The sequence below is a fragment of the Komagataella phaffii genome, chromosome 2 (genome assembly GCF_000027005.1).
Source record: "Komagataella phaffii GS115 chromosome 2, complete sequence".
Taxonomy (NCBI): Eukaryota; Fungi; Ascomycota; class Pichiomycetes; order Pichiales; family Pichiaceae; genus Komagataella; species Komagataella phaffii.
The window spans coordinates 924,247-951,636 of record NC_012964.1 but is presented as its reverse complement, the minus strand read 5'-3'; the positions used below and the strand labels follow the sequence as shown (position 1 = coordinate 951,636).

Below are 27,390 nucleotides of genomic sequence, written 5' to 3'. Positions count from 1 at the left end.
AATGCATGAAACTAATTTGACACCATATTAATAAAGGTCAACTGATCAAGTGCGCACAGCTTGGATATCGAAAGATTGGTCTAGGTCGGTTCAGTTAATTTAATGATGTGCTATCGCTTTCTTTTTCTTTTTCATTCGATGAACTCTCGTTGACGACTGGTAAATTTTTCACTTTCAGTTGGCGGGGCCTTCGGACTTCAAATTTTCCTTGGCCTACTTGTAATTCTGTGTCTTGTTGTTTTCTCTTCGAGTCTTTTCCAAGCCAGTTAACTGGCCAGAATCCATGGTATTTCCTGTACGTTTTAGCTTCCTTCCCCTCTGTCGACATTCCAGAGGAGTTAATACGTTCCTCTCGTTCATCCCATAGTTGCTGAAGCTCTGGGTCAACTGAAGATTCTCCAAGATATTGATATAGCATATCAGCTTCTCTCTTGGAGTAATCAATAGGGTGCTCCCTTTTTCTTTTCTGGTGCTTGTTCGACCTATAAGCAAGCTCAGCTGACTTGTTGAATGGATTCCGTGCGCCAGGATTGATAGTCACACCTGGAAGAACCCTCTTGTCAGTTAATTCCAATACTGAGGAAGAAGACCTAGTGGACAAGGAGGCAGTCGATAGGTGTTTTGTTGTCAACAGTGGATTCGTCAACTTGGGAATAGTAGTAACATCGGAATTCAAACTTATCCTCCGTTTACGGTAGTAAGCAGAAGTTTCTAGCTTAGAAGAGCCTTTGTAATTTTCTTCTTTTTGATTCAGTAATCCAACTTTGCCATCAGGTGTATACTCGTCGTCGTTATCATCAGGAACTTTGAAAATATGCTCTCGTCTCAGATCCTTCAAGGTCCGGATTACATTCAATATTGTTGGTAGTAGGAACAAAAATGCAATAACCACCAACTGTAATATCAGTTGTGTATAAGCAACTTCACTTCTTCTTTTTTCAGAAACACCTAGAGAACGAATATAGGGTATGCACAATGCGATGTTAATCACCTTAGCGCACACAATTGCTAATTTCAATGCATATGCTTTGGAGCCTGCAAAATATGGTCTAATACTGAACAATGCGGCCAAGTAAATCACCTCTAGCACTAAGATTAGTACGACCTGAGCAGTACCATTGCCCTGAAGCACACCCACCGCCAAAGAAAATATTAGAACTTCTGCAACTTCGAAAATGTAGAAAAATAATAATCTAGGATCATACTCAAAGTATAGCAGACCCCACAGCATCATTGTGTTGAAAGAGGAATAAAGTTTTTGTTTCCGGCTCTTAGATAAAGCATACCTGAAGATGAAAAAGGATACCAAACAAATAAATGCAAAAAATATCAAAATTGCAAGAGCAAGGATATATGCCCTGGGAGAAGTCAAGTATTCAACGGTATCATCACTGGAAAAAGTACTGAATAGATAGAAAGTCAATACTAAAAATGGTATCACGAACGCATGAAGTAAAAGGGTTATCAAGGTTGAAAGAAAAAATATGAGGACATTTTTCAACCATTTGGCACCCGGATTTAGGTTCGGACGATAAACTGCAGCGATAAAAGTAACGACAGTCAAAAGAAGGATCAAGATCCCATAAAGTGCTCCAAAGTTTGCAAAAAAAAAGATCCATTCGTACTCAGACATCCTATCTCTCACGGATAAAAACAGCCCCAAAATTCCATTCCTGTGAAATGTGTTGTATACGCCGTCTAGTTTAAACAGCTCGCTATTCGAATTAACTGTGAGAATTTCAATGAGAGCCACCATACGCATAGAACCCATTATTGGTTGGAAAAAGCCTGGGTACTGTATATTCAATCCACTCATGAAAAATGCAAAATGGATATACCTCAGGAAATCAAACACGTTGGGAGAAATGCTAAGCAGTAGTGACGAATTACATATAGCTGATGCTGTGAGTAAAAACGGGTTGTTTGACTCCTGGTGAGGTGAAAACATCAGTATAGAGCCATTGCATACAGCCAAAAATATTGCAAAGAGCAATGATAACAACGCGGCACCCTTGATCAAGGAAGATGGCTGAACAGTTGTGACGTATGTTTGTCTGCAAGAAATTAGATTCTGAGACCTGTCTGGAGAAATCACGTAGAAAGTAGCCTTATAAGATCCAAAGTTGTGGGATGAACCAGCATCCAACTTGTATGATAGTCTTAAAGGGTTACCCTTTTTTATGGGACAAGATCCATTAAAAGCATAATCAGAAAATGGGACACCAAATTTGAATTTATAAGGCATCTCCTCTGGAAAATTGTATGAACTAGTTGGGACGCTTGTTGCAGATGCTGAATCACGTTTTCCCACACCTATCCATTGGCTGTCAGATGAAGACGAGCTAGCCACATAGTCAGAGCTCTCTACTGCTGGTGCTGTTGCTGTGATTGTGGGGACGGACGTGAATTCCGTTGTCCCAACAGTAGAAGATGGACCTCCTATGTCAGCAGAGATATTGAGGACAATAGGCTCAACTTTGACATAATCACACAACCGAACATACTCGTCTACGATTGTGTCCCCGGTGAACTCAACGACGACACGCAAAGTCGTGAACATGTTGGTGGATTCGTCAATATCGTCAATGTCTTCCAACGCAACTCCATCAAGCTGGAACTCTAGAGATTTGTCGTCTTGATCGAAAAACGCACTTGTGAGCATGGGAGAAATCTTATACGTTGCTGGGTCGATCCCAAAACAGTTGAACGATTGAACCAGGGCAGCACTAACAGTGGATGCAAGGAACAATAAGAAGAAGACCATGATAGTGCCTGGTTCTCATATAGGTTGAGAGTTTGAATGCCATTCTTGGTAGTACAATTCAAAAAAAATACTCCGTCACGTGCTAAAAAGTTCGAGAAGATACCTTAAAGGTCTGGGGTTCTGGGGGGAGGCTTGGCAAACTCACTCTAAACGATTAGGACGTAGCTCTACGTGAGTTACTAATCCTGGCTTGAACATGTTTGGGGAGTCAGATTTAACTGTGAGAAAATATTCGGGCACGAAAGAGGAGAGTTTTGACTAAAAGATTAGGGCAATATGCTTTCTCCTTTTTCAGGCCTACTCTAAGATCTTAAGTCCAACCAAGGATCCCTCAACGGAGTACTGTCTGCGTTCAGAAACCATGTTTTTGTACCCATCATCACTCACTCCATAAACCAGATACTTTTCCCTGATGCTCATCGTCAGCACTGACCATGGTTCCTTCGAAAACTGCTTTAGTCTTTTCTTTTGATGATAATCCCATTCACATATTCTACAGTCAGATCCTCCAGTGAATAGCCTTTCTTTTTCATCGAATTGAATGCAATTAACCGGTGATACAAGATCTGCTTCTTCCTGGGGGGTTCTGTGACATTTGAATGCGTAGTTTAGATGGAGATCGTGTTCTGAAAAATACTCAATAGAAGCCTTTCCTTCAATAGAACAAGTAGCATAGCCTTTCCTGTTGGGTAGAATTTTTAGATCCCGGACTTGGTACCTCAATCCGCTTTCTCTTACGTTAACTGGTTTGGAGAAATCCCTTTTGTCATAGACATGAATAATTCTATCTGTCATTGAAACAACAGTTTCGTAGCCATTGAAGCTGGAATCCATAGCAAGCACCTTCCCTGGTAATCCAACACGGTATTTGTGATTGAGCGGAGAGCGTATATCTGTCAATGCCAACGATTTATCCCAGGATCCACTTAAGATCTGATTCTCATCTAGAAAAATCAGTTTTCGAACACCCAACATGTGTGAGGAGTTTGTTAGATTGGCAATCGACTTTTCAATGTCAATTTCCAATATATTTCCATCTAGATGTCCCGTGTAGGCCTTCGTGTTGGAGGTCGGATGCCAACAAGACGATAATACACCAGTATCCAGCGTGATTTGGTTGGAAGGTGTGTCCATGTCTTCAATCTGATAGAGCAAGAGATCCCCATTTATTTTTGACGCAACGACATGAGACGGAGTTCCAGCATCATTGATGTTAGTCGACGTTAGAATTCCAACTGGCTTCTGGGTACTCATGAGAGGTTAACTGGTTTCTGATAGCCATCGCGCGAACAAGTTTTCTCCAGCAAAAGGCGTGGGTATCATAGGAAAGCAGAGGGACTGAAATAAGTGGAACCTACTTGGATTAATTGTAACCGATAACGAGATCTTTGTAGAGATTTCACCATGGACTTTCATGACTGACTAAATAGTAATGAACTGGTCTGATTGACCTCTATCGCTAGTCACGATGAGTTGAAAATGATTACTTAATACTCTTCCTTTGATTGTCATCACCGAGGTATGAAGAAACTGGTGACTAGACCACTCTAGGCTAGCTTCCGTGACAATTTCTCTAACGATCCGTGTAATCATTCTGCTACGCCTCCAACTTTCTTTGAGCTTGCCCGCCCTGCGCTAACCTATTTTTCCGGCCTAGGCTCTCCCTATCTCTGTTACCGCTATCACATGCCTCCAGCAATCGCTAAAATCAAATCATCTCCTTGACTTTCCTTCTATGGTTAACAAATCCTTGATCTCAACAACTCATCCGATGAAGGACTCTATGAACACATCGGAATCCATACAGGACAAGAAGTGGACAGATTATGCTACCATGGCAGACTCCTCCACCAAAACCATGTTCACAGAGCTCTTCGGGTTAACTTCAGACCAACCAAAGGACTCATCTTCAAGTTCAATTACGTCTAACAGTGCTCTAATGGACAAGTTTGTAGAGAGAATCATATCAATGGCACTTCCAACGGCTTACACCGACGAAACATATCAAGAACAACTACAAGAAAGACTACAGAATCAACAGTCCAGGCCACCCCTCTCGGTTAATATCATGACGAAGAACTTCATACAATTGAACTCAAGGCTGTCAATTCCTTTTATCCTGATTGACGAGGTTGTTTGTATCATAAATTGGAAACGACCGTACTACACATTGAGTGTCCTGCTAATTGCATCACTGTTGATTCTCAAGCCCACGCTACTGACTGTCTTTCCTATGTTCTATATTCTATCAGGGATAATGGTACCTGCATACTTGAAAAGGCATCCTCCGGAGAAGAATCAGCTTTTGGAATCAAACCCAATCCCCGCGTATGGTGAGCCAGTGAAAGATATAACTCTCCCCAAACCAGTTCCCGATTTGTCCAGAGAATTTGTGGTGAATTTGACAGACCTACAGAACCGCATGTTGCTGTATGTAATCACTTTCGATTTCATCAACTCGATAAACCTGGAGTTTTTCTACTTCAAAGACGATGCTGTATCCAATTTTGTGTTTCTGGCTCTCTTTGCTCTGGCAACCATAGTGTTCACCAGTGTGAATATCATCCCCCTGGAAATATTGAGCTTTACTGCCAAGTTCACACTATTGGTGGGAATTTGGGGATTGATGGTCTTACTACATCCAGAGAACTTGGATCAGTTTTTGGCTCTATTGTATTCAGAAGAGTACAGGTTGAAACTACAAACAATGTCCAATAAGGTGGAAACTCGTCTGAAAAACGAGTTTTCGAACAGAGTTGACTCTGATCAGAATGAGATAAGAGAGATAGAGATTTTTGAATTGCAGACTTTAGATGAGGATACTAATGAATGGAAACTGCTGTGCTATTGTAACGATCCTTTTGCCATCAACTCCACTAGAAGAGATAACGAAAAAAGTATTAAAGGATGTTTATCATTACAAAGTATAATGCCTCCCATCGGATGGAAATTTGACCTGCAAGATGCCCCATCTTCCTCTGTGAATCCTGACTCTTCGACTACCAGTGATGAAACTGATGTTTCAAGACAAACAAATATTCATGGGTGGACTTTGGATCTAAGTCCTACCGGATGGGTCCATCAAAACTATCTTCAGGGCGTGCTGTCTATCGATGATGATGGTAAATGGTGTTATGATAAAAAAGACTCCCTGAGTACTTTGAAGAAGCTTTCCAACTGTTACGAATCTACTGGAAAGGAATACCGAAGAAGACGATGGATAAGGACATGTAAGCGAGATTTTGTTCTTGATAGCACACCGTCCACATAAAATGAAAGCATTGGAGTTGTAAAATTTGAATAACTAGAAGTTTTGCATAAACTCTTTCAAACTCAGGGATTTTTTGCGTTCTGCTTGCCTTTTAGCTTGCAACATTTCTTCCAAGTTGCTCAACTTCTTTTTCTTTTTCATTGATCCAGTTTTACTTGACAGAAGAGACAACTTGTGCTGTTTTGGTTCATCGTCGTCTTCATCCTCAATTTCCAGCTTAGGTTGTTCCTGGAGAATGGCATAAGGTCTAATAAATCCGCAGTTTAAACATTCATGGGTCAATTCTCTCTTCCTCTTTCGATTCCTTTCAGCACTCTTTTTGTATACGATTCGTATACTACATGTCAATCCAGGGATAAATAGGTTGTGACAATGTTTGCAGTATTTGGTAGAAAACTCATCGGGATCTTTTTGCTCAGTTTTCAGTCCCTCTGTTTCAAGAAACGCATGGAACTTCCTGCCATATTTATGACTCAACGGTTGCAAGTTTAGCACTGAATGGCTGGAGTTATATAATAGCTTGGCAGTTGTAGACTGGGCAGACATTGCTCCTTCTATGGAAAGAGTGGAGAGATAAGATCAAATAAATTCTACATAGATGTTCGCGGTGAATCATTGCTTATGTAAGTAACTATATTGTTTGGCCCCCAATAAATCATGGTGGGCCACCTACTTATATTGCAATAGTCTCTGCCTGTGGAATCTTGTTTTTCCTCCGGGGGATATTTCTAGCTTTGAGTACACGCCTCGTGGAACCAACAGTGGGTTTTATGCGTTTGGATTGGACTGTGATAGGATTCGTTTCTTGCTTTATATTTGTATTTTGTTCGGTCATCGAGTTCATGGAATTCATAGGGGAGGGTAGTAAGTTGCTGTTTTCTCCATCTTCATCGGTAAGCTCACCTTGATCTGTATCGTCTAGTAAGCTAATGTATTCTTGTATATTATCAGATGGTTTCAGGTTAGTTAATCTTGCATTTTCCGACTTAACTTTTGTCGGAGTCACTGGAGGTGTTAACGATATATCGCCTGTGGTGCAGTTATTCTCCTCTTTGATGATGCTTCTTTTCTTTTTATTCTTCCTAAGATCCAGTTGAGACTGAGTTAAAAACAAATCTGGAAAATTTGCTCTAAGATGTTGGACCCATTCGTCACAATCTGCTTGAATGTGGAAATCCACTATAGAGTTCCAAGAGCTGTTCAGTGGGGTCTTATTGATATAGATTACTATTCCCTTGCTATCATCTTCGTGAAGATTTTTGGCTATCTTTTTAACCAGACTTTGAACACCATTGACCTTCAATGAGGTGCCAAAAATCAACAAAATGTTGGGTCTTTTGTTTAAGTCTTGGTTGAATCCTCTGACTAAGTATTCGCTGTACTCATTATTTTCACCATAGAGTATGATGTTGGGTCTGAGGATTCCTATGTTAATGCTGCTGAGTCTCTTTCCTTGGCTTAACCTTGCAAAGTAAAACTCCAAACATTTGGGACATTCGGGAGACTCTCCATTATGAAGAAGAGTTTCGTATTCTAGATTCCAGGAGAATTTGTTAGAGCAATTAGTACAAGACAGTTTGTGTAAATCTCCGTGTAACTGGACTATCTGTAAGTCTTTCCATTTGAGTTCATTAGTATTGTCTGTGACCAGCCCCAGTTTCCTTTCAAGCCCATCAATGTTCTGTGTGTAGCACCTTATTAGCTTTTTCCTCTCGTATAAATGTTTTATAAACAAATGTGTATCTGTGGGCTGAATTTGGCGGGAGTGCTCATATAATGAATGCATAAAACGGTTGAAAATCTGAATCGTTTCTTCTTGTCGAAACAAAGATATGTCAAACAGATCCTGCCCTTTGTTCAAGCTTTTGACTCCTTTGTTCTCTTGCTTCACAAGGTTGTATAAACCCTTGTTGGAGCGGAAATCTGGGATCCCAGCGTTACAAGATATTCCAGCGCCTGTCAAGCAGAGCATTTTCTTGGACTTGGAAACCTTCTGGTTAATCATGGACAGACACAGCTTGTCCTCTCGGTCCTCCGGGTCCAGAAGGAGTGTTCTCATGAGGAGGTGGTTATTGTCGTGAAGCTGTATTGAGTTGGACAATTTGGTTTGATGTTGGAGGTTGAAACGCGATAGAGATGAATTTCCTTTTAGGGAACAATAAAAACAAAAAAGTGAACAAGCATAGCAGAAAAGCTACTGGCAATTGCTCGAAGGTATTTACTGGTTACAGGAATGGGCACTGAAGGGGAGGAGTCGAAGGATGCCTTGCCTTGTAGGATTCAGAGCGCAGCAATGGTTTCATCATCCCATGAAAATTTGAAAGTGACAGGTTATCAACTTTGATAGATCTTTGGGTTTCTCCAGTTTTGTAGAGATCGCTTTCTGAAAGTCGTTCTATGGATCGATTCTTCTGTTTCTTCGTTCATGGCATTAGAGGACTGTGTTAGAGAAAACAGCCCAAAGGTTGCCATACTTCGTTCCTTGCAAGTTATGTTCCCAGTCCAGTGGTTTCATTTTGAAGCAATTTGAAGCCATGACTGAACGTGAACCTGAAGGCCACATACGTTCTTCTCAAAGAACTGGTAAGGTTGAAGCCCTATTGAATTGAAAACATTCAATGGTTCTTCTTTTTAATATTTGTTCACTTCAAATGGTATTTTTAAAGCTGCCTCAAATCATCGTTTATAAGACAGAGTGTATACTGAAATCTTCATATTTTGACAAGATATGCTAGGCGACATGATCTAAATCGTCAACGAACAAGGCTGCATGGCAATTTGATTTCCAAAACAATTCACAGAGTCTCACAAGCCTTTGATACCAAAGATTGATACTTGGCTCCTGCAATGCATTTGCTTGAAAGCACTGTAATGGTAGAGAAAACCAAAGACCGAAATTATCATCAATGGCAGTGTTGAAGTGATAATTCCTTGATCAAAAAGAGTGGACAGATCCCACCTATGGTGTGAGATTGGCATAAAAAGGCTCAGCTTGACTATCCCATTCCTGTATTACAGAAAACTTGGAGGCATTCTCCGAAAATCTATAGTAAGTCGTATTACGTAATACATATACTTGCCTGAACACTTGGTACGCGTCTTGGGAGAAATCTTACGAAAGCGCGTTTAGTACCAAAATATCACACCTTACCACCCAAACAACCTTCGTCGTTCATGTTCAGACAAACGAAAAGAAGAACTCTGGGGAGAAGAAACTTTGAAGATTCAAAGGGCTCCCATATCTATGCTGGAAATGCGGGTTTGAAGAGTAAAGAGCTTCTGGAGACCGTTTACTCCAATAGGCTCAGCTTCTATTCAGTTCCACCATTTGAAGAGATAACACTAGACGAGTTTGAAAAGTGGGCTTTGGATCGTTTGAAGGTGTTGATAGAAATTGAATCCAGTCATTTGAGAAACAAAACAATGAAGGAGTTGGAATCAAGTATAAAACCGATATTAGAGAAGCATTTACCTTTGTCCACCAACACTAAAGACGTCAACCAACTCGTTGCCGAAAGAAGGAAAGATCATTATTCCCACTATATTCTTCGACTAGCTTTTTGTAGATCAGAAGATCTCAGAAACAGATTCGTTCGGGCGGAAAGCACGCTTTTCAAGCTCAGATACAAGATGTTATCGTCTCAAGAACAGAAGCAATTTATCAATGGATTGCATCTCCCATGGGAAGCTGTGAACGAGGAAGAAAAACAGACGCATTTTGAGCAGCTGCTGGCAGCTTGTACTGTTCCTATCCGTGGAATCTTATCCCAAGAGACTAACGTCATGGTCACAAATGATTCAGTACGAGCATTTTGTGCCAAAGAACAGTTCTTAAAAGTACCATTTGAGTTCATTCCAGACCTGGTTAGTTCTCACTCTATATTTATGCATAAAGGCTTTGGCTACGTTCCTCAATTCCAACAGCTGTCCCTCATAGCTAATCAATTCGTTAGCCAGTTGGCCGAATCCCTACAGATCACCGTGCGTTCGATTCCAAAACTGGATGAAGACGACCGTCTACTTCCTGTCCTTAATCACATATCCAAGGGATATATCGCCAACGAATACCAATCAGATTTCAAAGATGGTGATGCTGACGTTGGTGACATCAATGCCGAGACCGTACAGAGCAAATCTGTCTCTCAGCATTACCCACTATGTATGTCTCAGTTAATGAAGGGACTTAGTCAAGAGCACCACTTGAAGTATCTGGGTAGACAGCAGCTCTCTCTATTTTTGAAAGGTATAGGACTGAGTGTGGATGAAGCTTTGAAGTTTTGGTCGTTTAATTTCACTAAGGGTCCAATGAATCTTGAGCAATTTAACAAAGAGTACAGGTATAACTTTAGGCACAATTATGGTTTGGAAGGTGGTAGAATTAACTACAAGCCCTGGGATTGTCACCAAATTCTTTCCAAAGCAAGTCCTTCCAGGGATGAATATCATGGATGTCCATACAGAGATCTTACATCTGAGAAGCTGACTATGGAGTTGAATAAGATGGGAATTACAGATCAATTTGATGTGAACACGATAGTTGACAATTCATCCAGAGGAGATTACACTAACGCCTGTACCAAGGTATTTGAGCTTACGCACAAAAAGGAGATTGAAATAGCGACTCAAAAGACAAAGTTTGACCTGTCTTTGATCACACATCCCAATTTATACTTTGACAGGTCTAGAAAGCTTGCCAAACTTGCAGAGGAGACAAGTTAGGCATTTAAGATATTAATATAAGTTTTATTTCAGCTTCCTAAGAAAAGCACAGTAGCAGCCCGACGAATGGGGAATTTTCCACCATTATTCCCCAAACGATGGCCTTCTCATACTTGCTGTAAGTGATTTTTTCTCGTTACCCCTTACCCCATAGATGGCCCTTTCCATTCCATTTTTTTTTCTACCCCCCATGCCCGCGAGAGTCCCATCCCAGGACCTGGAACCTGCACTCAATATTTTTCGTATAGGTGACAAGAGGGCAGGACATGTCAAACGTAGAGGACACCTATCATAGTTCCTCAGAAACTCCGGAAATAAAGTCTCCTACTCTGAATGGGACGACTTCAGATACAAAAGGAAATCTTTCAGGTTCCGCCCTCAAGAGAAGAGCTGTTGCCTGCAAGTCATGTCATTCCCTCAAAGTCAAATGCGTTCCGGTAGATGTGAACGATCCTGGAGGTCCCTGTATTCGGTGTGAAAAGGCCAAAAGAGAGTGCAAAATTGATGTTAGTCAACTAAGAAAAAAGAAAACCAAAAAAGTTGATAAACCATCGACTTCCACCACAGATTTAGAAAAAAAAGTAATCTTTCTGGAGAATGAACTACGGAAGCAAAAGGCCATTAATAGCAAACTGGGCTATCACCCAGGAAATACCGGGTCGATACCGCAAGTTTATCCCATAAATTCACCTCAGCAATTTGGCAACGCAAGTGTTCACAGTGATAACTCTTCAGCAGCATCGCAAAACTATATCCCCCAGCAGCAAAAAGTCTATCTGAATCCCGAAGGAGCCTATCAAGACGAGCTCAATTTACTGGATGATATATATAATGCTGTGGATCGACAAAAGATTTCTGAAGTGCGTTCTCTTGCTGACACTCGGACAAGCTACCTGGAGAATAGGTATAGCAAGGAAAAATACAATGTTATCAAACTGGGCATATTAACTATCGAAGAGGCTGAAGAGAGACTGCATGTCTTTAACACAAAATTGCACAAGAAGTTTCCGTTTGTTGACATACCGTTTTTTGCGTCCATAGACGAGTTTATGAATGAGCAGCCTATTCTGTTTATCACTGTAATGTCGATAACTTCTATGTGTGTTTCAAAAAGTGTCGATCAGAAACAAATGTACTTGGATCAATTAGCTATCCAAGCCATTACGGCGGAAATTTTAATTATTGGAAAGAAGACATTAGAGTTGTTGAAATCACTATTGTTACTGAACATTTGGTACAATACACCGGAACTGTTTGATCATAGACGATATCACATCTTTAACTCTTTGTGTGAGGTAATGGTCTCAGATTTAGGGTTAACCAACTTGGCAAGTTATTTTTTCAGTGGAGAGGAAGGTATTGTCAAGAAGTCCCAAAGACTAAGCGAGAACGATACGATAGAATGCAGAGCTCTGTTACTAATGGTTTTTTCCACCTCTGTCTGTACATCATTGTTCCTTAGGAGGCCAATTAGAGTTGTTTGGTCTGAATATTTGGAACAATCTTGTGCATTGCTTGAGTCATCTAATGAATCCAAGTATAGGTACATTTCCCTCTATGGGAGATTGAACCACATTCTAGAAAAAATATATCATGCAATTCATTCCCATGAGGATCCTATATCGTCTGAATGCTCTTCTTCAAGAATACGGTACACAATTAACCAGGTGCAATTAGAGTTAAACCAGATTAAACTAAAGATCAATAATGATCCTTATCTTGGAATTTATTACTACAGTGTGCAGGCATATTTATACGAGCCAGAGCTACAGAAATTTGCGACTATCCACTCCTTGGTCCAAGGTTCAACACAGTTACCCCATTATGTTGTGAATAGCATCGATCTTTGCGCTCAATCATGTTTTTCGGCTATTCGACTATTTTGTTCCCTTGCCCCAGAGGACGTGGCAGTCTTGCCATTATTCTACTCTTCAAGAGTCATTTACACTTCTGGTATGTTACTCAGGTTGAGATACTTGACGTTCTGCATTCCATCCCTTTCCAATATTGGAATTGTTCCTAAGGAGTATCTTTATGAGATTAAGCGATTCACTGAAGTGGTGGTTAATAGTGCTCGTGAGCATCCAGGTAATGTCTTTTTGGGTAAGCAGGTGTTAATTATTGCGCTGTTTCTCAAGACTTCGATTTCACAGGTTACCAATTGGAGGCAAATGAAGCTGAGCCTGCAAATGGCCTCTAATGTTGGGCACCAGAAACAAGAGCCAGATCAGCAGGAGCCGTTACATGAACGGTATACTCCTGAAGTCACTACCAATCAAGTTGAGCAGCATACTGAAGCTCCTAATAGGGCATATCTGACGTCTCCAACTACATGGGCACCAAGAACTCAATCTCAAGGATACCACCCGGGTTCTCCGTTGGAAATTCTTTCGAACGCTGCAGAGATGCACGATCTAAATAAAAACTATACTGAAGAAACTGATACAAACAAACCAACAGACTTTCAGAAGCTTTTCAACAGCAATGATATCAATTCATTTGATCAAGATCCCTCAGGGACGCAGTCGGACAAAAGTTTGGAAATGTCATACTGGGCTCTCAGCGATGAGTTTTGGAGTGACTTACTAGTTCCTGCTGATCTAAACATGGCAGGACATGTTTCATCTGAGCCGGCCCCCAAAAGACTTTAAAACTGGAAGCATGGACGTTTCAGTTACTAATAGGCTCCACTAATGGTGCTTCCTATGTATAAATTTCTTAATTGTAACCGTAATCTATATACTAATTTTTTTAATTTATAATTTTTTTCATTATATCTAACTCACTCAATTTCCTCAGTTGGTCCCGTTTGATATTTCTGACTGCATCTCCTCCCAATGAGAACTAGACTGAACTTGATAGACCTTTTGAGAGTGGCTGGAGGCGTACTGCTCCTGAACTGTATTTTCTCGTTCGTTTTTACTTCTTCACCAACTTGGAATTACTCTGGAAAGTACGTGGATCCGAGATATTACAAGCATTTGATAACGCCCAATATTGTACTTACAGACGCCCAGTTGGCAGTATTCAACGGAAATAAACAGCATCTTCCAGTATACGTGGCTGTCAATGGGACAATTTTTGATGTTACGAAGAACAGACACCTATATTCCAAGGGAAGCTCCTACCATCGATTTGCAGGCAGGGATGGCTCCAGGGCCTTGGGGACAGGATGCTTGACTAATCCAAACGAGTACACATGGGATTTACGAGGTTTAACAGAGAGACAGTTGGGGGATATTGCATCATGGCATGAATACTACAGGAATCATAGGGATTACTGGGTGGCTGGATCCGTGGTCCACAATTACAGTGAGCTACCAAAACAGGCGCCTGAGCCGTGCATAAATGGAATGAAATTTCCCAAAAATATTCACTAATAGTATTCAGTTGTTGTTCGTGAGTATATTGGATCGCTTTGGTGTCCTTTTTTTCTGCAATTGCGCAATCTCTTATGGCCATTTCCTGAATAGCTGATGTGAGAGCGGTGTACCAATCAGTCTTGTTACTATCGTTAAATTCTGTTTTGCAAATGCAAGACTTCCAAGTCCCCTCCATGATACTTACAGAGCCGAATACTGGATCATTCATACGAATCTAATGGTCCTCTCTGCTTGGTCTTTGGTCATTTACCCAGCCAACCATAAAACCTGTTGTTATCCTAATAACATATTTAACGAACCACAGTCAGAATAGCATATAACTTAGTTTCAGCCAAGTCGACCGAAATCATGTCAGCTTTTTACAGATTACTGATCTCATTGGCAATATCATACGAGTCTGAGGTTGAGGTTAAGTTACGTTTAATAACTTTAATATCGTCTGGGGTAAACCCTAGATGCTCCTCCATGTAATTTTGAATCCCGCCAAACTCCTTGTTCACAATCTCGATGGTATCCAACATGGCTTCGTATCGACTACTGACAAGATTTTCAAACCCATCGTTCTCCAAGTCAAAGTTTGCTCGTCCCTTGGTTATCTGGTTGATTAGGATTTCTCTTCCTTGTTTGTCATTTTCAAGATTGTCAATTATACGCTTCAACTGGTGACGATACTTCTCCTTAATATGGGGCTTAAGTGGCTCCAGGCCTAATGTTGTAAGTTCGTATTCTCGTGCAATGATGGTTTCATCCACTCCCACAAGCAACAATATCAGCATTGCCATGAGCCCTGTCCTATCCTTTCCAACAGTGCAATGAAATAATATTGGTGTGTTCTCATTATCCCTGATAAATTCAAAGACCTTCTTAAATGAAGCCTTTCCTTGATATATTGTGTCACTGTAAATATCTTTATAGGTTGCCCAGGAAGTCAATAAACTCTTGTACCTGAGAACGAGGGCATCTGGTGAAAGATTGACATCTTTGAACGCAGGAACATGAATCCAATCTATCTGGTCGGCATCAAATCTTCCGTCGTTTTTGATTTCTTCCGTTGATCTGAAATCAAATACAGCTTTAATACCCAGACGTCTCAACTGTTCTATTCCTTTTGAAGTAACCCCTGATGTGTTGGCGCTTCGAAAGATGAGGCCTTCCCTTACATAATGATTGCTATCGATTCTCCACCCTCCCAAAGATCTGAAATTATGGATACCTTCAACCTTTTTCCATCGAGGGGTAATTTTCAACGTTTGAGTAGACTTGTAGAAACGATGTAGAGATTCAGTATGAGAAAGATAATTCAGTATTAGCTGAGTAACTTTGTAATTGTAGTTGACGTATCCTCGACTATTCAAAGGATACTCTGGATGTATATGACCTTTGACTGTACCGTAATAATTATGATCAGCTCCAGTGATAAATTTCAAGGTGTGACAAGATCCAAGGGCATTGCCGTACTCAGCAGCATCCTGCATGGGAATAATGGAGTCCTCTAGTCCATATATACTCATAACGTTCACTAAGGGCTCAAAATGGGCCTTAAACTGAATAGACATATCCTGAGCACTTAAACTCTTGATTTCTTCCTTGCTGATGAATACCTTTTGGTACACACCATATCTCATAGCATCAATATAAAACCCTCCTGTGGTTTGAAAATCTGGATGATTATGAAGACACCTTTCCCATAGTCCTTTACCGAAGAATCTTCCACCACAATTGATCAAATTGGGCACGTTGTACGCTTTTTCCCCCTTTTGGAACTTTTCCCAATGCTGAATGGTCCACTTGAACATAGCCAAAGCACCTCTAGAATGGCCAACCAAAGCATCTAAGGTGAAATTGATGCCATCATAGCCTCCCTGTTCTATGAATCTGACTACAGACTCGATATCATGTACATCTCGTTCTAGAACCCTTCCATTGGCGTCATCGCTGTCATCCGAATCACCACATCCTCTGAAGTCAAACCTTAGACTGAAAATTCCCAAATCACGGGCTAACTTCTCTGCCAGTATTCTATGATAAGTGTAATTCTTATGCCCCCCTAGACCATGCATCAATATAGCCAGTCTTCTGGTTCTTGGAGAAAATCCTTTAAGGAACGCATCATCAACGCTCTCTCGGTTCGGAATGGTGATTATTGCAGCCAATCGCTTTTCAGGAGAACCGATGACGGGAATCCATAGTGAAACTTCGTTGGCTTTGCCTTCAGTCATTGTCAACGTGTTGGTATGGGATATTTGATAAGGCCAAATACAGAAAGCGCTCCTAATAACGCTACAGCCTAGAATCGGGGGTCTGAAATGTGAGGGCACGTGATATGATATATCCGTCCTCATCGACTCCCTAACGAGGGGACGAGCGGGCAGTTATTGATAATCTCTTAGTGTTACATATTATTACAATTTTCTCTTTCGATAGTGAGTCGACTATCAGTTGGTCCTCAGAATCTCCTCAATTTCATCAATGAGTCCGTCAACTTCGCCAAAATCAACTTCACAGCACAGGCTTATCAGCTTCCTGTACTGATTCATCCGCTCGGGATCCGCAGACGAATCACTGTATTGCAAGGCAAGCTCATCAACTAAGTACTTTCTCCGTATTTGAAGTCCTGTCAAAACAATCAACGCGTCAAGATTTTCCTGGTCTGTCAACTTATCCTGCTCAATGTTGGAGGACTGAATGTTCTTTTCTTTACTTTCTATCATTTGTGCTAAATTCTTGGCTTCTCTCCGTTCCAATAGTTGTCTCAAGAACGACGACCTTTCATTTACTTCCCTCAAACATGATTCCAGCTTGATCTCTATTTGTTTTTCGGTATATTCTGGACTATCAGTGTTTGAATCAGGCGCTATTAATTTCATGATTCTACTCTGTGTTTGAGAAATCGTATTCTCCAACTGTGCATATTCCTCTTCAAGCCTCTTAACCGTTTTGTACGATTCTTCGTATTCTCTCTGTTTCTCAACGTATTCATTGCCAACAGAAAAGGCAAGTTCATCTAGTTTATTTGAAAACTGTGATTTGATGTCTTGAACCATTTTTAAGGCTGTATCGGAAACATATGAAAGCTGATGTATTGATGCCTGACTATGGCCATTGATGTCGGACTTTTGATCATACCTGAGCAATCCATTTCTCTCCAGAATCGTCTGGCCACTCTCTCCCTGGTCATTTTCTATATCAACTTTGGCTCCACTGGATATCAAAAGCCTGATACATCTCTTGTTGTGATTTCGGGCGGCAATGTGTAAAGCAGTGTCACCATTTGAGTCCTGCTGATTAATAAAGTTTATAACCCTTTCCCTGGGTTGAATTTCAGAAACTTTGGCTATGACCAGTTCCATATAATATCTAGATGCGGAAGAACCTAATTTTTGGGAAACAATTAAATGCAAAAGGTTCCTATTATCCTTGTCACAATCAAGTAATGTCTCTCGTAGTAAGTCCAGCAGCTGTGCAAAAGACCTCTTGTAGTATGCATTTGTGAAACAAACTGCCCTCATTATTGGCACTTGGTGGATGTTACTCCATGCTCTGGTGTTGGCACCATAATTCAATAGAGCTGTACACATCCTCAGGTCACCCATAGCACAGGCCCAATGCAAAGCTGTATGCCCTTCATGATCAATCTGTAAATTGGGATCAAACTTAGAGCTATCTGAAGCCTGACGAATTGTTTCAGAACTCAAAAAGTATGGTATTTTCGGTTCGTAGTTACCATCAGGAGCCAAAAAGTATTCCAACAGCATATGTACATAATCCTGGTCTGAGTTGGGTTTATACCATGTCTGAAGTGGTTTATCTTCTGTGCCCTTTCCAATGCTGATCAATGATTGTTCCAATTGCGACTTAGCACTGTTTTTGTTAACTGGAGATCTCAACGCATTAGCGAGATCATCTCCACTCATGAGTTCACTCTCTGAATTGGATAGATCTTCTTCGACTTCGTTATGTTCCCCTTGTGGGGATCTAAAGTCCGGTAGGTCACTGTGAAGGTCTTTCGGGACGGGTGAGGACTCCAAGTCAAAATTGGCCAAATTTATTCTAGTGTCTTGCGTAGATGGAAGATAACTGCCTTCCCTTGACACCTGAGGCAACAATTGCAAGGGAGTTTGTTCATAATTGAGAGATCTCCTCGATAGATCCGAAAGATTTGATATATTTCTCTGTTGGTGTACCTGATTTCTGTAATAATTTGGATTAGAGCTTTGTTGTCTTCGAACCAATCTTGGTTGCGAAGGAGCCTTTTTGATATTACTGTCCAAGATTGTGGTAGAATTTCCACTCTCATCTTTAGGTTTGGGGGGCCTTCCTCTCCTCTTGACTTTCTCATCTGGGACGGTACCAGCAGCTGCACTAAGCTTCTTCTTCAATTCCAATTTCTTCTTGGCAGCTGATCCCTTGGAAGCATTCTGATGTTTTGGAGCTGGAGGTGGTGATGGAGACCCTTTCCTCTGCACATAGGCGAAAAGCGGCTCTAGGATGTCCCTAACATCGAAGGTTTCAGCGATCTTGACGGCAGATTCCAGCGGAACCCACGTACCTTGATATTTTCCATAGCCACCTTGTACTTTCTCATGCGTGCCCACTTGTATGTCTCTTTCCAATATTCTGGTCCTTTTAGCTTTGGGGAAATCCGCAACTTTCAAAATATGGGTGGCATTTATCCAATCATCACTTTTCCGACGCATCACTGATGTCAAGGGTGTCACAAGCTCATACACTGGCACCCCAGAGTATGTGGCTGAATAAACCATTGCCTTGGATGAGTCTTCCATCCTCTGTAGTGGGTAGGTGGAGTGAGGGATGTTTGATGCTGATATTATTCAAAGTGAGATGCGCGACTATTATCAGATTTCAATTGTACCCGGCACTCCACCAGCTGGCATTACGTTTTGATTTAGATCAGCCCTACTAAGTAACAGTCCCCCAGCATGGATCTGTTGGACACTTACTTATCGGATAACCATGAGTACTACGGATTCAAATATTCGGGTGTTAAGGGGACTTATTTAAGAAGAAAGATCGGTGGCTGGGTTAACGTTACACGTTATCTATCGTTGGTCAGATCGACTCGTACGAATGAATTTAGGGCAGAATTGGAACAAGATACCAACGTATTGGAACTTCGTGGGAAGAGTATCAACATTGCTTATACTGGATGTTGGGTTCCACTTAATAGAGCTCGAGAACTTGCTAGGAAATATGCCATATATGATCAGCTGCGACCCTTGTTGGGGTTTGATAGAGTGGCAAAGGTTAATCATTGCGGAGTACAATTGCTAGAGATGTTTGTGATCATCAACTTTGACGTTTTCGTCCGTATTCTACGAAGATGCGACAACAATATGGTCAATATGGAGGGTCTCTTTTTGCTAGATAAGCTTGTTTCTCCAGACGGTGAAGTAAAAAAGAATATAAGGAGACATTTTTTGAAATGCTACCAAGGAGTAAGAATAGAGTCCACAGAACATACTTTATTGGGAGGCTTCTGGGTTCCATTGAACGTAGCTCGCCAGTTCAGCAACGAGAGGGGTCTTGGAAAGCATACAGATCCGATTCTGGGATTTTCGACGTTCCCAGTAATGAATGCTAAGGAATATATTCCACTGAACAGCGTAGAGGAACGTCTAGCAAATACGTGGATTGTGGAATCTTTTAATAACTCAGTTTTTTATGGACTGCCTGAAAGTTTCAGAATCCCGAATTTTACCAAAACCTCAAAACCGATTACACTAAAAGATGTATGTTACACAGTCCAATTGAATTGCAATGTCAAGAGAGGCCTTACGAAAAAGCTGGTGGTATTAAAAAGAAAATCTGATTCCTGGGTCAATGCGTCTATCCTGATAAATGTCTGCTGCTCTTTGAGGAAGGCTATGTCTCCTAATGATACAAACGTAGATAATGAGTTATATTACCATCAGATGGTGTATTCTCTTCCTTTCGAAAGAGTTCAGTTTGGCAGAGCAACAACCCTTAATGGAAGATGGATTCCCCTGTCACATGCCAGAGAGTTATTTAAAGAAATGCAAGTAAAGTTTTTGGGACCCTACAAAAAGTATGCTACCCAACTACAAAAACTACTTGAACCTATAGAACCTACGGAAGAACACTTGCTTGATGACAAAAATGATGAAGTTACCATTCTACTTGGTAGACCTAACGATACCAATGCTCCAGAAGCCGTTCCTGTTCCGCCAATTAGCCTCAGTTCGGACGAAGAAATGGATGAACCTCCGATGAAGTCTGAAATGGTACCTGAAAACAAGACGCCCAAGGCGACGGAGACTATTATTCTTAGTGATTCTGAATCATCTGAAACCACCTCCACAAGGATTCCCCAGCCTGCGATACAATCAAGCCGTGCTATTTTGTTCTGCGAAAAAATCAAAGATTTTGGAAAAAAGATGGATAACGTCCAACATTTTTCAAAGGAACACAGAACACAACTCGATAATATCCTGAGTGATTTGGGTCTATTAAGTGGAAGCGAAATCCGATTTATGCGTGAGCTTGGTGTTTTGAGAATTCTTGAGACAGTCAACAAACGAATGACAGCCGATATGCACAAACCGGGACCAGAAGGCGGCTCCGAAGAAATCAATCGTCAGTTCAATCAAGACAACCCCTCAGGTGGTGTTAATGCACCGATATTAATAGTTGACCCACGGCATGAAACGTCTAATGACGCTGAGAGAAGACCAGATGCTCCTGCGACTCAGGCTCAACAGTCTTTCTCCTCGTCCTCGACAAAGTTTTTGTCTACTCCCTCCTCGTCTGTTACTCCTCCTTTAGATACTCATACCCGTTCCCAAGCAAGTTGGAAGCAGGCCTGGGGAGTTTTTCAAAGCATTCTTTCCAAAGCTCAGCCCAGCCGCTCTACTGGAGATGCAATTGCCACAACTAATTCGGACTCTCATTCGCAAAAGAAGACTGGTTCGATGCTGGTCAAACAAGATGCTTCACCACCTCAACGCGATAAAACCTTTGTACATGGATATGAACAAGATCCCCCTTCCAGCGGACAATTGGAGACCCCAAAAGCAATCACAAAAGTAGGACTAACTAGCGACCATTCAAGTTTATCAAGGCGAACACCCATAATGGAATGTTCCAACAAGAGTTCACCTTCAGCAAACGGCAACAGCACTACACAAAGTACACCAGAGAGTAATTATACCTCTTTAATCCGGCTCTCAAGCATCAAAGATAAACCTTATTTTACAGAGCCACGATCCTTTCCTGGAAACCATCTACGGCCAGCACAGTCTTCAGTGGCCAACGATCTCAACGAGAGCACAGGTGAAACGTTGCGAAGGACCCATTCCCATCCTTCAGCTGCCGCACAGAATGAATCATTCTCGCTCGACCCCAGTCGTCAAAAGAGAAAGGAAAACGACGACACTTCTTCACATCCAAAGAGAAGACGCACAATGACTAGGGGTGACATAGTAAAGAGCGTGAGAGCATTACACAACCCGTTAGGTCATGTAGAGAGAATCATGGCTGCCTACAATAAGAACACGACTAATAATAAGATTTTTCACTCATGATGATCATTGAACGTTAATAATATATAAGGTCATAAATACTCAGTTTACTCGTTCTTGTGGTTGATCTTGACACGGATAGCCTTGTATTGGGTGTAGTTTTCCAAAGCTTCAACACCCATCTCACGACCAATACCGGATTGGCCAAATCCACCGAATGGAACCATTTGGTGGAAATCGTTGTAGGTGTTGACCCACACGGTACCGGACTTGATTCTAGCAGCAACGTCAATGACCTTGTTGATATCGTCAGAGTGGATACCAGCAGCAAGACCGTATTGAGAGTCGTTAGCAAGGTCGACAACCTCATCAATGGTGTCAAACTTGCTGATAGTGACAACAGGACCAAAGATCTCTTCCTTGACAATCTCCATCTCTGGTGTAACATCACCGAAGATAGTTGGCTGGACGAAGTAACCCTTGTCACCTAATCTGCCACCACCAGTAATCAAAGTAGCACCGTCCTTCTTACCACGCTCAACGAAACCCAAAATCTTCTCCAATTGTTGCTGAGAGGTTTGAGCACCTTGGAAGGTGTCCTCGTCGAATGGGTTACCAACCTTGACATTCTCAGCAGCAGTCTTGAATTCGGCCAAAAGCTCGTCGTAAATACCGGATTGAACATAAACTCTGGAACCAGCACAACAAACTTCTCCAGAGTTGTAGTAAATACCGAGGATGATGTTGGCGACAGCTTGCTTAATGTTAGCATCGTTGAACACGATGTTAGGAGATTTACCACCCAACTCCAAAGTAACCTTCTTCAAGTTGGATTCGGCAGCAGCCTTCATGATGTGACGACCAGTGGCGGTAGAACCAGTGAAGGCAACCTTCTTGATCTTAGGATGAGTAGCAATAGCTTCACCAGTAATCTTACCGAAACCGGACACAATGTTGTGGACACCAGCTGGGATACCGGCCTCCTTGACCAATTGGGAAACGTACAGGGCGGACAGAGGAGTAGACTCGGCTGTCTTCAGGACAACAGTGTTACCAGTGGCCAAAGCTGGACCAACTTTCCAGGACCACATCAGAAGAGGAAAGTTCCATGGGATAATCTGACCACAAACACCCAATGGCTCTCTTCTAACGTAGTTGAAGTGGGAGCTTCCGGTTTCAACAACTCTACCGAAAACCTTGTCGGCCCAACCGGCACAGGACTTCAAGTAGGCGACAACCAGACCAACATCACCTCTAGCGGAGGAAATGGCCTTACCGTTGTCCAAGGACTCGATGGCGGCAAGGGTCTCAGAGTGCTCCTCGATCAGGTCAGCCAACTTGTTCAAGACCTTACCTCTCTCAGCAGGGTCCTGGGTGGACCAGGTTGAGTCGAAAGCCTTTTGAGCGGCTGCAACGGCTAACTCAACGTCGTCCTCTCTGGACTCGTAGACGTGAGTAATCTCCTCCTCAGTGGAAGGGTTTAAAACAGCAAAGGTCTTACCTTGCTTAGAAGGAACGAACTCATTGTTGATAAACAAACCTGTTGGCTGATTGTAGGTCTTACCGTTTGGCAAGGTAATTGGAACCTGCAAAGGCAATGAGGAGTAGAATCTCAAGGCAGCAACGTTGAAGGCGTTAATCTGCGACTTGAGAGCTTTCTTAGTAGCTGGAGAAGTTCTAAGCATCTTTTCTTTGGGCAAGGAAAAATCAAGAAAAAGCAGAGGTTAAAGTTTTCAGGGGAATGGCAATTGCTTTATATATGGGAGAAAGTTAACTACGTCGGTGCTGTAGGCGTAGAGAGCGACTGGAGAATGCGTGATGAGGTCGTCTCTTTTCGCCCCCCCTTGGCGGGGTAAAAATTGCACTACTGCAGAATTACTACACCCCTATTCCGAGGAGACGGAGTGCGACAAAAATGGTAAAGTTCACCCTAGTCTGCGACTTTTAATTGACGGACACCGGCGTTTACATGCGAAAAAAACTAAAGTGCGCGCATTTCACGGCCGAGGGGGGTCCCACTTGGGACTGAGAGGGGGTGGGATCTGAAATCGAGGAGGTATCAAGACCCCCCGTTTCTCAACTCCCTAATCAAAAATTACGAAGTCCTCGTTGGAAAGGAGTTAAAATAATTAAGCGGGGTCGGACGCCATACCGAGGTTATCTTGCAGGCATTTTACTAATATTGGAATTCGGAGCTCAACTTGCAACCAGGCAGGGTTTAGCTATGTAATCAATGTAATCAATATAATAAAGCACTACCACATCGAAGGTTTGGGAGGGAGGCCAATAGTGTCCCCCACAGGGTGCTGATATCGCGATTCTTGGGTGAGGAGACACATATTTCACTCCTCTCACCAACCAACCAAGCGGCTCCTCGCAAGATGATTTATCCGATTATCCGGACACTATACTCCCATCCAGTTTGATGCCGATTTCATCGATTGTCCTAAATAATCCTTAAATATGTATAGAACGGTACCCTGGGGTTACATAATCCTTATTTAATAATCCCTCCCCCACCGCTTTTCTTTTTTTTTCTTCTTATTGTCTTAGCCTCGGGTACTCCGCAAGAGGTTGACGAAGTCTTCCTCCAAGTCGTCGTTTCCATTCCTTGACGTCGTGGTATTACCATTGGTATTGTGATGTAGAAATTCCTGTGGATTTGCGTAGTTAAACTGCTGGTCTGGAACTGACACGGATCGAAAAATGGCTCGTTCCGAACGTATCTGAGTGTTATTTGGCCGTGGGAGCCCAGGGTTCGACATTGCTCCCACAGTGTTCGCCCTGGTTAACCCATTCTGGTTGTTATTGTTGCGACGTTTCTTCTGAGACCTATTGTGGATCTGCTTAACGTCTGTAAATACAATCTGAAATTTGTTCATACCACTCTCGATGTTATCCCATTGTCGCTTCTTGGGACCTGCCTGCTCTTGCTTCTGGGATTTGACGTTGAGTTTCTGTTTCTGGTTGAATTGTCCTTGATTCAAATGTTTGGGCATCAATGGTTGACGATGCTTCGAATCAGCAAAAATACCCATCACAGGACCCATAGAGGTTCCTTCTGGGCCAACTTTAGTTGGTAACACCTTGGCAATCTTGGCCGGAGTTGGAGATACCATGACGCTTGCATCAGGCAGATTAGTACTGTTATGATCTTTTTTCTTTGCTGTATTAACTTCTGAGCTCTTTAAAACGATTGTGGACGGAGACGAAGCTTCATGGATGTTCGGGGTTATTTGATTGTTGTTGGATATGCGTTCACGAATCACTGTTCTCCCTGCATTATCTCTCGAGGGAGTATTGAAAGAAAGAATGTTATTGACATTACTGGTGCCTTTTATTAGCCCTGGAGATAACTGACTGAGAAGTTGGTTACTACTTGTTTTCAAAGGTGTTTTCCAGAACTTTAGTGAGGAGTCGATGTTTTCTTTCTTGGCACTTCCTCCGAGCAAAGTTCGGTAAAAACTCCCAGGGGAGTCGAAGCTGTTGGTGATGTTATTGGAATTGTTTGCTCCTAATGGGGTATCCATCAGGAAATCTGCGAACTGAAAAGACTTCTCAATGTTGTTAGGAGTTTGGGAAAGATGATTATGATTGGACGGGGAAGACATGTTCAAGCTATTGAATTTGGTGAGATATAAGTCGTTGTTAGCTCTTTCAATAAAAGGAGTCCATCCACTTCCAGTACTAATAACATTAGTATTAACTGTAGGTACTAAACCTTGAAGTGATCCTCCAGTGATAGCATTCCCATTGGTCATTGCTACTCCACCGGAGTCACTCCCCTGTCGATCTCTATCGCCAGGTTTGAGCCTCTGTTTACTGTCTGTTATGCTTGGATCCTCTCCGATGCTATACAACAGAGGGTCAAACATCTTGGACGGTGAAGACTCCAAAAATGGCCGGTCACTCATATTGCGGACTCTTCTTCAAAAATTAGCAAATAAACACAACGATAGGAATTTTTAAAGGAAATTTCTACTCTTGTCGATTTTCATGAATAATGTCTCAAGCTACGTGGAACGATAAAACTGATTGGTTCTCTCAGAGCTACGAATTCCAGTTGTTGTTTTGCTTGGTAGGTATTAATGTTATGGAATCCCTCTCCTTTGAAACAGACTTTTCTAAGGTTCGCGTAAATGTAAACACAGATCACGTGCAAGATGCATAGAAGGTTAGTTACCAGGGGAATTTAAGCACATTTGCTCCGAGGGCCAGTCGAGTGGGGGGCAGGTGGCCGTTGTTGTCAAGCTTATTGATAAGCATGGAAAATTACGAGACTTGGGGGACTACTTAAGGACAGGCTGAGCAGTTGAGGAAAAAGGGATTAGGAGTGGATTGAGTTTCTAGGTGGGCTTTATTGGTTTCACGGGAGGAAAACGGAATTCATGGGGCTTATGGTGTTTGAAGAGTGCATTTTGAAACTGACATTGGCCATTTCTATTTTTAAAACTAAGTAATTACTAATTACCGTGTATTCAATCGTGAACTCAATTAAACACTAGATAGTTGGTCGATAATTTGTAAATTTAATATTTTTGTCTCAAAGCTGTCCTTAGAACTGAAGGTTGAAAAATTAGTAAAAGATTATTAATTAATTTTTTACTCCATTTAGGTTAATGTTTTTCGAATTTGTTGTCTTTGGTCACAGTGGCCGAGTGGTTAAGGCGATGCCCTGCTATTCGCTAGAAAGCAGTTTAGGCATTGGGTTCTACCTGCGCAGGTTCGAATCCTGTCTGTGACGATATTTTTTTATTATTCTCACGGTTGAAAAGAGCAAACTTAACCGACCGTTCTTCCATCCGTTTATTAATATACACACCTATGAACTGAGCCAGGTTTTCAGGTCTCTGTGACTCTCTATACATTGACGGAACAACATCCGTTCAGTCTCATCCAATTGCAGCCCAAACTCTGAGTTTAGCAATTGCAAATGGTTATTATCTGACGAGTAATCGTTGATGGCACATGCCCTCTGTTTGAACATCTCTTGAACAATAGCCATCAGTTCTGTGTCATTAAACATGCTTCCCCATTTCACTGACAGTTTGTAGAAATAGGGCAACAATTGATGCAAATCGATTTTCAACGCATTGGTTTTGATAGCATTGATGATCTTGGAGCTGTAAAAGTCCGGCTGGATAAGCTCAATGAAATAGGTTGGTTGATCTGGATCTTCTTTTGGGTCATTTTGTTCGCTCTGTATTTCACAAATTGCCAGAATCTCTGCCAACCACAGTGGTAGGTCCAACTTGGTGTTCTGAATCACAGGCTTCCCCGGGTTGTTCTCTAAATAACCGAGGCCCGGCACAGAAATCGTAAACCGACACGGTATCTTTTGTCCGTCCGCCAGTATCTCATCAAGGTCGTAGTAGCCCATGATGAGTATCAAAGGGGATTTGGTTATGCGATGCAACGAGAGATTGTTTATCCCAGATGCTGATGTAAAAACCTTAACCAGCGTGACAGTAGAAATAAGACACGTTAAAATTACCCGCGCTTCCCTAACAATTGGCTCTGCCTTTCGGCAAGTTTCTAACTGCCCTCCCCTCTCACATGCACCACGAACTTACCGTTCGCTCCTAGCAGAACCACCCCAAAGTTTAATCAGGACCGCATTTTAGCCTATTGCTGTAGAACCCCACAACATAACCTGGTCCAGAGCCAGCCCTTTATATATGGTAAATCCCGTTTGAACTTCGAAGTGGAATCGGAATTTTTACATCAAAGAAACTGATACTGAAACTTTTGGCT

General features: G+C 41.9%; 13 protein-coding genes across 13 annotated transcripts; 5 read left to right on the top strand and 8 right to left on the bottom strand.

Moving 5' to 3' along the window:
* Positions 1-94: 94 nt before the first annotated feature.
* Positions 95-2,764, bottom strand: PAS_chr2-1_0516 (Hypothetical protein; the record flags this gene model as incomplete). The annotated part of the gene is made up of 1 exon (XM_002491383.1): positions 95-2,764. One exon carries the CDS (start codon positions 2,762-2,764, stop codon positions 95-97), a length of 2,670 nt encoding a protein of 889 aa, XP_002491428.1.
* A 297-nt stretch (positions 2,765-3,061) lies between these two features.
* On the bottom strand, positions 3,062-4,018 carry PAS_chr2-1_0515 (Kinetochore checkpoint WD40 repeat protein; the record flags this gene model as incomplete). Its single annotated transcript, XM_002491382.1, has 1 exon — positions 3,062-4,018. The coding sequence occupies one exon, from the start codon at positions 4,016-4,018 to the stop codon at positions 3,062-3,064; it is 957 nt and encodes a 318-aa protein (XP_002491427.1).
* Positions 4,019-4,499: 481 nt separating this feature from the next.
* On the top strand, positions 4,500-6,035 carry PAS_chr2-1_0514 (Peroxisomal integral membrane peroxin; the record flags this gene model as incomplete). The annotated part of the gene is made up of 1 exon (XM_002491381.1): positions 4,500-6,035. The coding sequence occupies one exon, from the start codon at positions 4,500-4,502 to the stop codon at positions 6,033-6,035; it is 1,536 nt and encodes a 511-aa protein (XP_002491426.1).
* A 673-nt stretch (positions 6,036-6,708) lies between these two features.
* Positions 6,709-8,094, bottom strand: PAS_chr2-1_0513 (Member of the Sir2 family of NAD(+)-dependent protein deacetylases; the record flags this gene model as incomplete). Its single annotated transcript, XM_002491380.1, has 1 exon — positions 6,709-8,094. One exon carries the CDS (start codon positions 8,092-8,094, stop codon positions 6,709-6,711), a length of 1,386 nt encoding a protein of 461 aa, XP_002491425.1.
* Positions 8,095-9,209: 1,115 nt separating this feature from the next.
* Positions 9,210-10,754, top strand: PAS_chr2-1_0512 (Subunit of DNA primase, which is required for DNA synthesis and double-strand break repair; the record flags this gene model as incomplete). Its single annotated transcript, XM_002491379.1, has 1 exon — positions 9,210-10,754. One exon carries the CDS (start codon positions 9,210-9,212, stop codon positions 10,752-10,754), a length of 1,545 nt encoding a protein of 514 aa, XP_002491424.1.
* Positions 10,755-11,020: 266 nt separating this feature from the next.
* Positions 11,021-13,405, top strand: PAS_chr2-1_0511 (Homodimeric Zn2Cys6 zinc finger transcription factor; the record flags this gene model as incomplete). The annotated part of the gene is made up of 1 exon (XM_002491378.1): positions 11,021-13,405. One exon carries the CDS (start codon positions 11,021-11,023, stop codon positions 13,403-13,405), a length of 2,385 nt encoding a protein of 794 aa, XP_002491423.1.
* Positions 13,406-13,591: 186 nt separating this feature from the next.
* PAS_chr2-1_0510 (Hypothetical protein) lies at positions 13,592-14,134 on the top strand (the record flags this gene model as incomplete). The annotated part of the gene is made up of 1 exon (XM_002491377.1): positions 13,592-14,134. The coding sequence occupies one exon, from the start codon at positions 13,592-13,594 to the stop codon at positions 14,132-14,134; it is 543 nt and encodes a 180-aa protein (XP_002491422.1).
* Positions 14,135-14,496: 362 nt separating this feature from the next.
* Positions 14,497-16,356, bottom strand: PAS_chr2-1_0509 (uncharacterized protein; the record flags this gene model as incomplete). Its single annotated transcript, XM_002491376.1, has 1 exon — positions 14,497-16,356. One exon carries the CDS (start codon positions 16,354-16,356, stop codon positions 14,497-14,499), a length of 1,860 nt encoding a protein of 619 aa, XP_002491421.1.
* A 216-nt stretch (positions 16,357-16,572) lies between these two features.
* Positions 16,573-18,921, bottom strand: PAS_chr2-1_0508 (Transcription factor involved in regulation of cell cycle progression from G1 to S phase; the record flags this gene model as incomplete). Its single annotated transcript, XM_002491375.1, has 1 exon — positions 16,573-18,921. One exon carries the CDS (start codon positions 18,919-18,921, stop codon positions 16,573-16,575), a length of 2,349 nt encoding a protein of 782 aa, XP_002491420.1.
* A 156-nt stretch (positions 18,922-19,077) lies between these two features.
* On the top strand, positions 19,078-21,699 carry PAS_chr2-1_0507 (Hypothetical protein; the record flags this gene model as incomplete). The annotated part of the gene is made up of 1 exon (XM_002491374.1): positions 19,078-21,699. The coding sequence occupies one exon, from the start codon at positions 19,078-19,080 to the stop codon at positions 21,697-21,699; it is 2,622 nt and encodes an 873-aa protein (XP_002491419.1).
* Positions 21,700-21,743: 44 nt separating this feature from the next.
* Positions 21,744-23,321, bottom strand: PAS_chr2-1_0853 (uncharacterized protein; the record flags this gene model as incomplete). Its single annotated transcript, XM_002491373.1, has 1 exon — positions 21,744-23,321. One exon carries the CDS (start codon positions 23,319-23,321, stop codon positions 21,744-21,746), a length of 1,578 nt encoding a protein of 525 aa, XP_002491418.1.
* Positions 23,322-24,185: 864 nt separating this feature from the next.
* On the bottom strand, positions 24,186-25,550 carry PAS_chr2-1_0506 (Mitochondrial aldehyde dehydrogenase; the record flags this gene model as incomplete). The annotated part of the gene is made up of 1 exon (XM_002491372.1): positions 24,186-25,550. One exon carries the CDS (start codon positions 25,548-25,550, stop codon positions 24,186-24,188), a length of 1,365 nt encoding a protein of 454 aa, XP_002491417.1.
* A 908-nt stretch (positions 25,551-26,458) lies between these two features.
* PAS_chr2-1_0505 (Subunit of the GINS complex (Sld5p, Psf1p, Psf2p, Psf3p)) lies at positions 26,459-27,016 on the bottom strand (the record flags this gene model as incomplete). The annotated part of the gene is made up of 1 exon (XM_002491371.1): positions 26,459-27,016. One exon carries the CDS (start codon positions 27,014-27,016, stop codon positions 26,459-26,461), a length of 558 nt encoding a protein of 185 aa, XP_002491416.1.
* Positions 27,017-27,390: the final 374 nt, after the last annotated feature.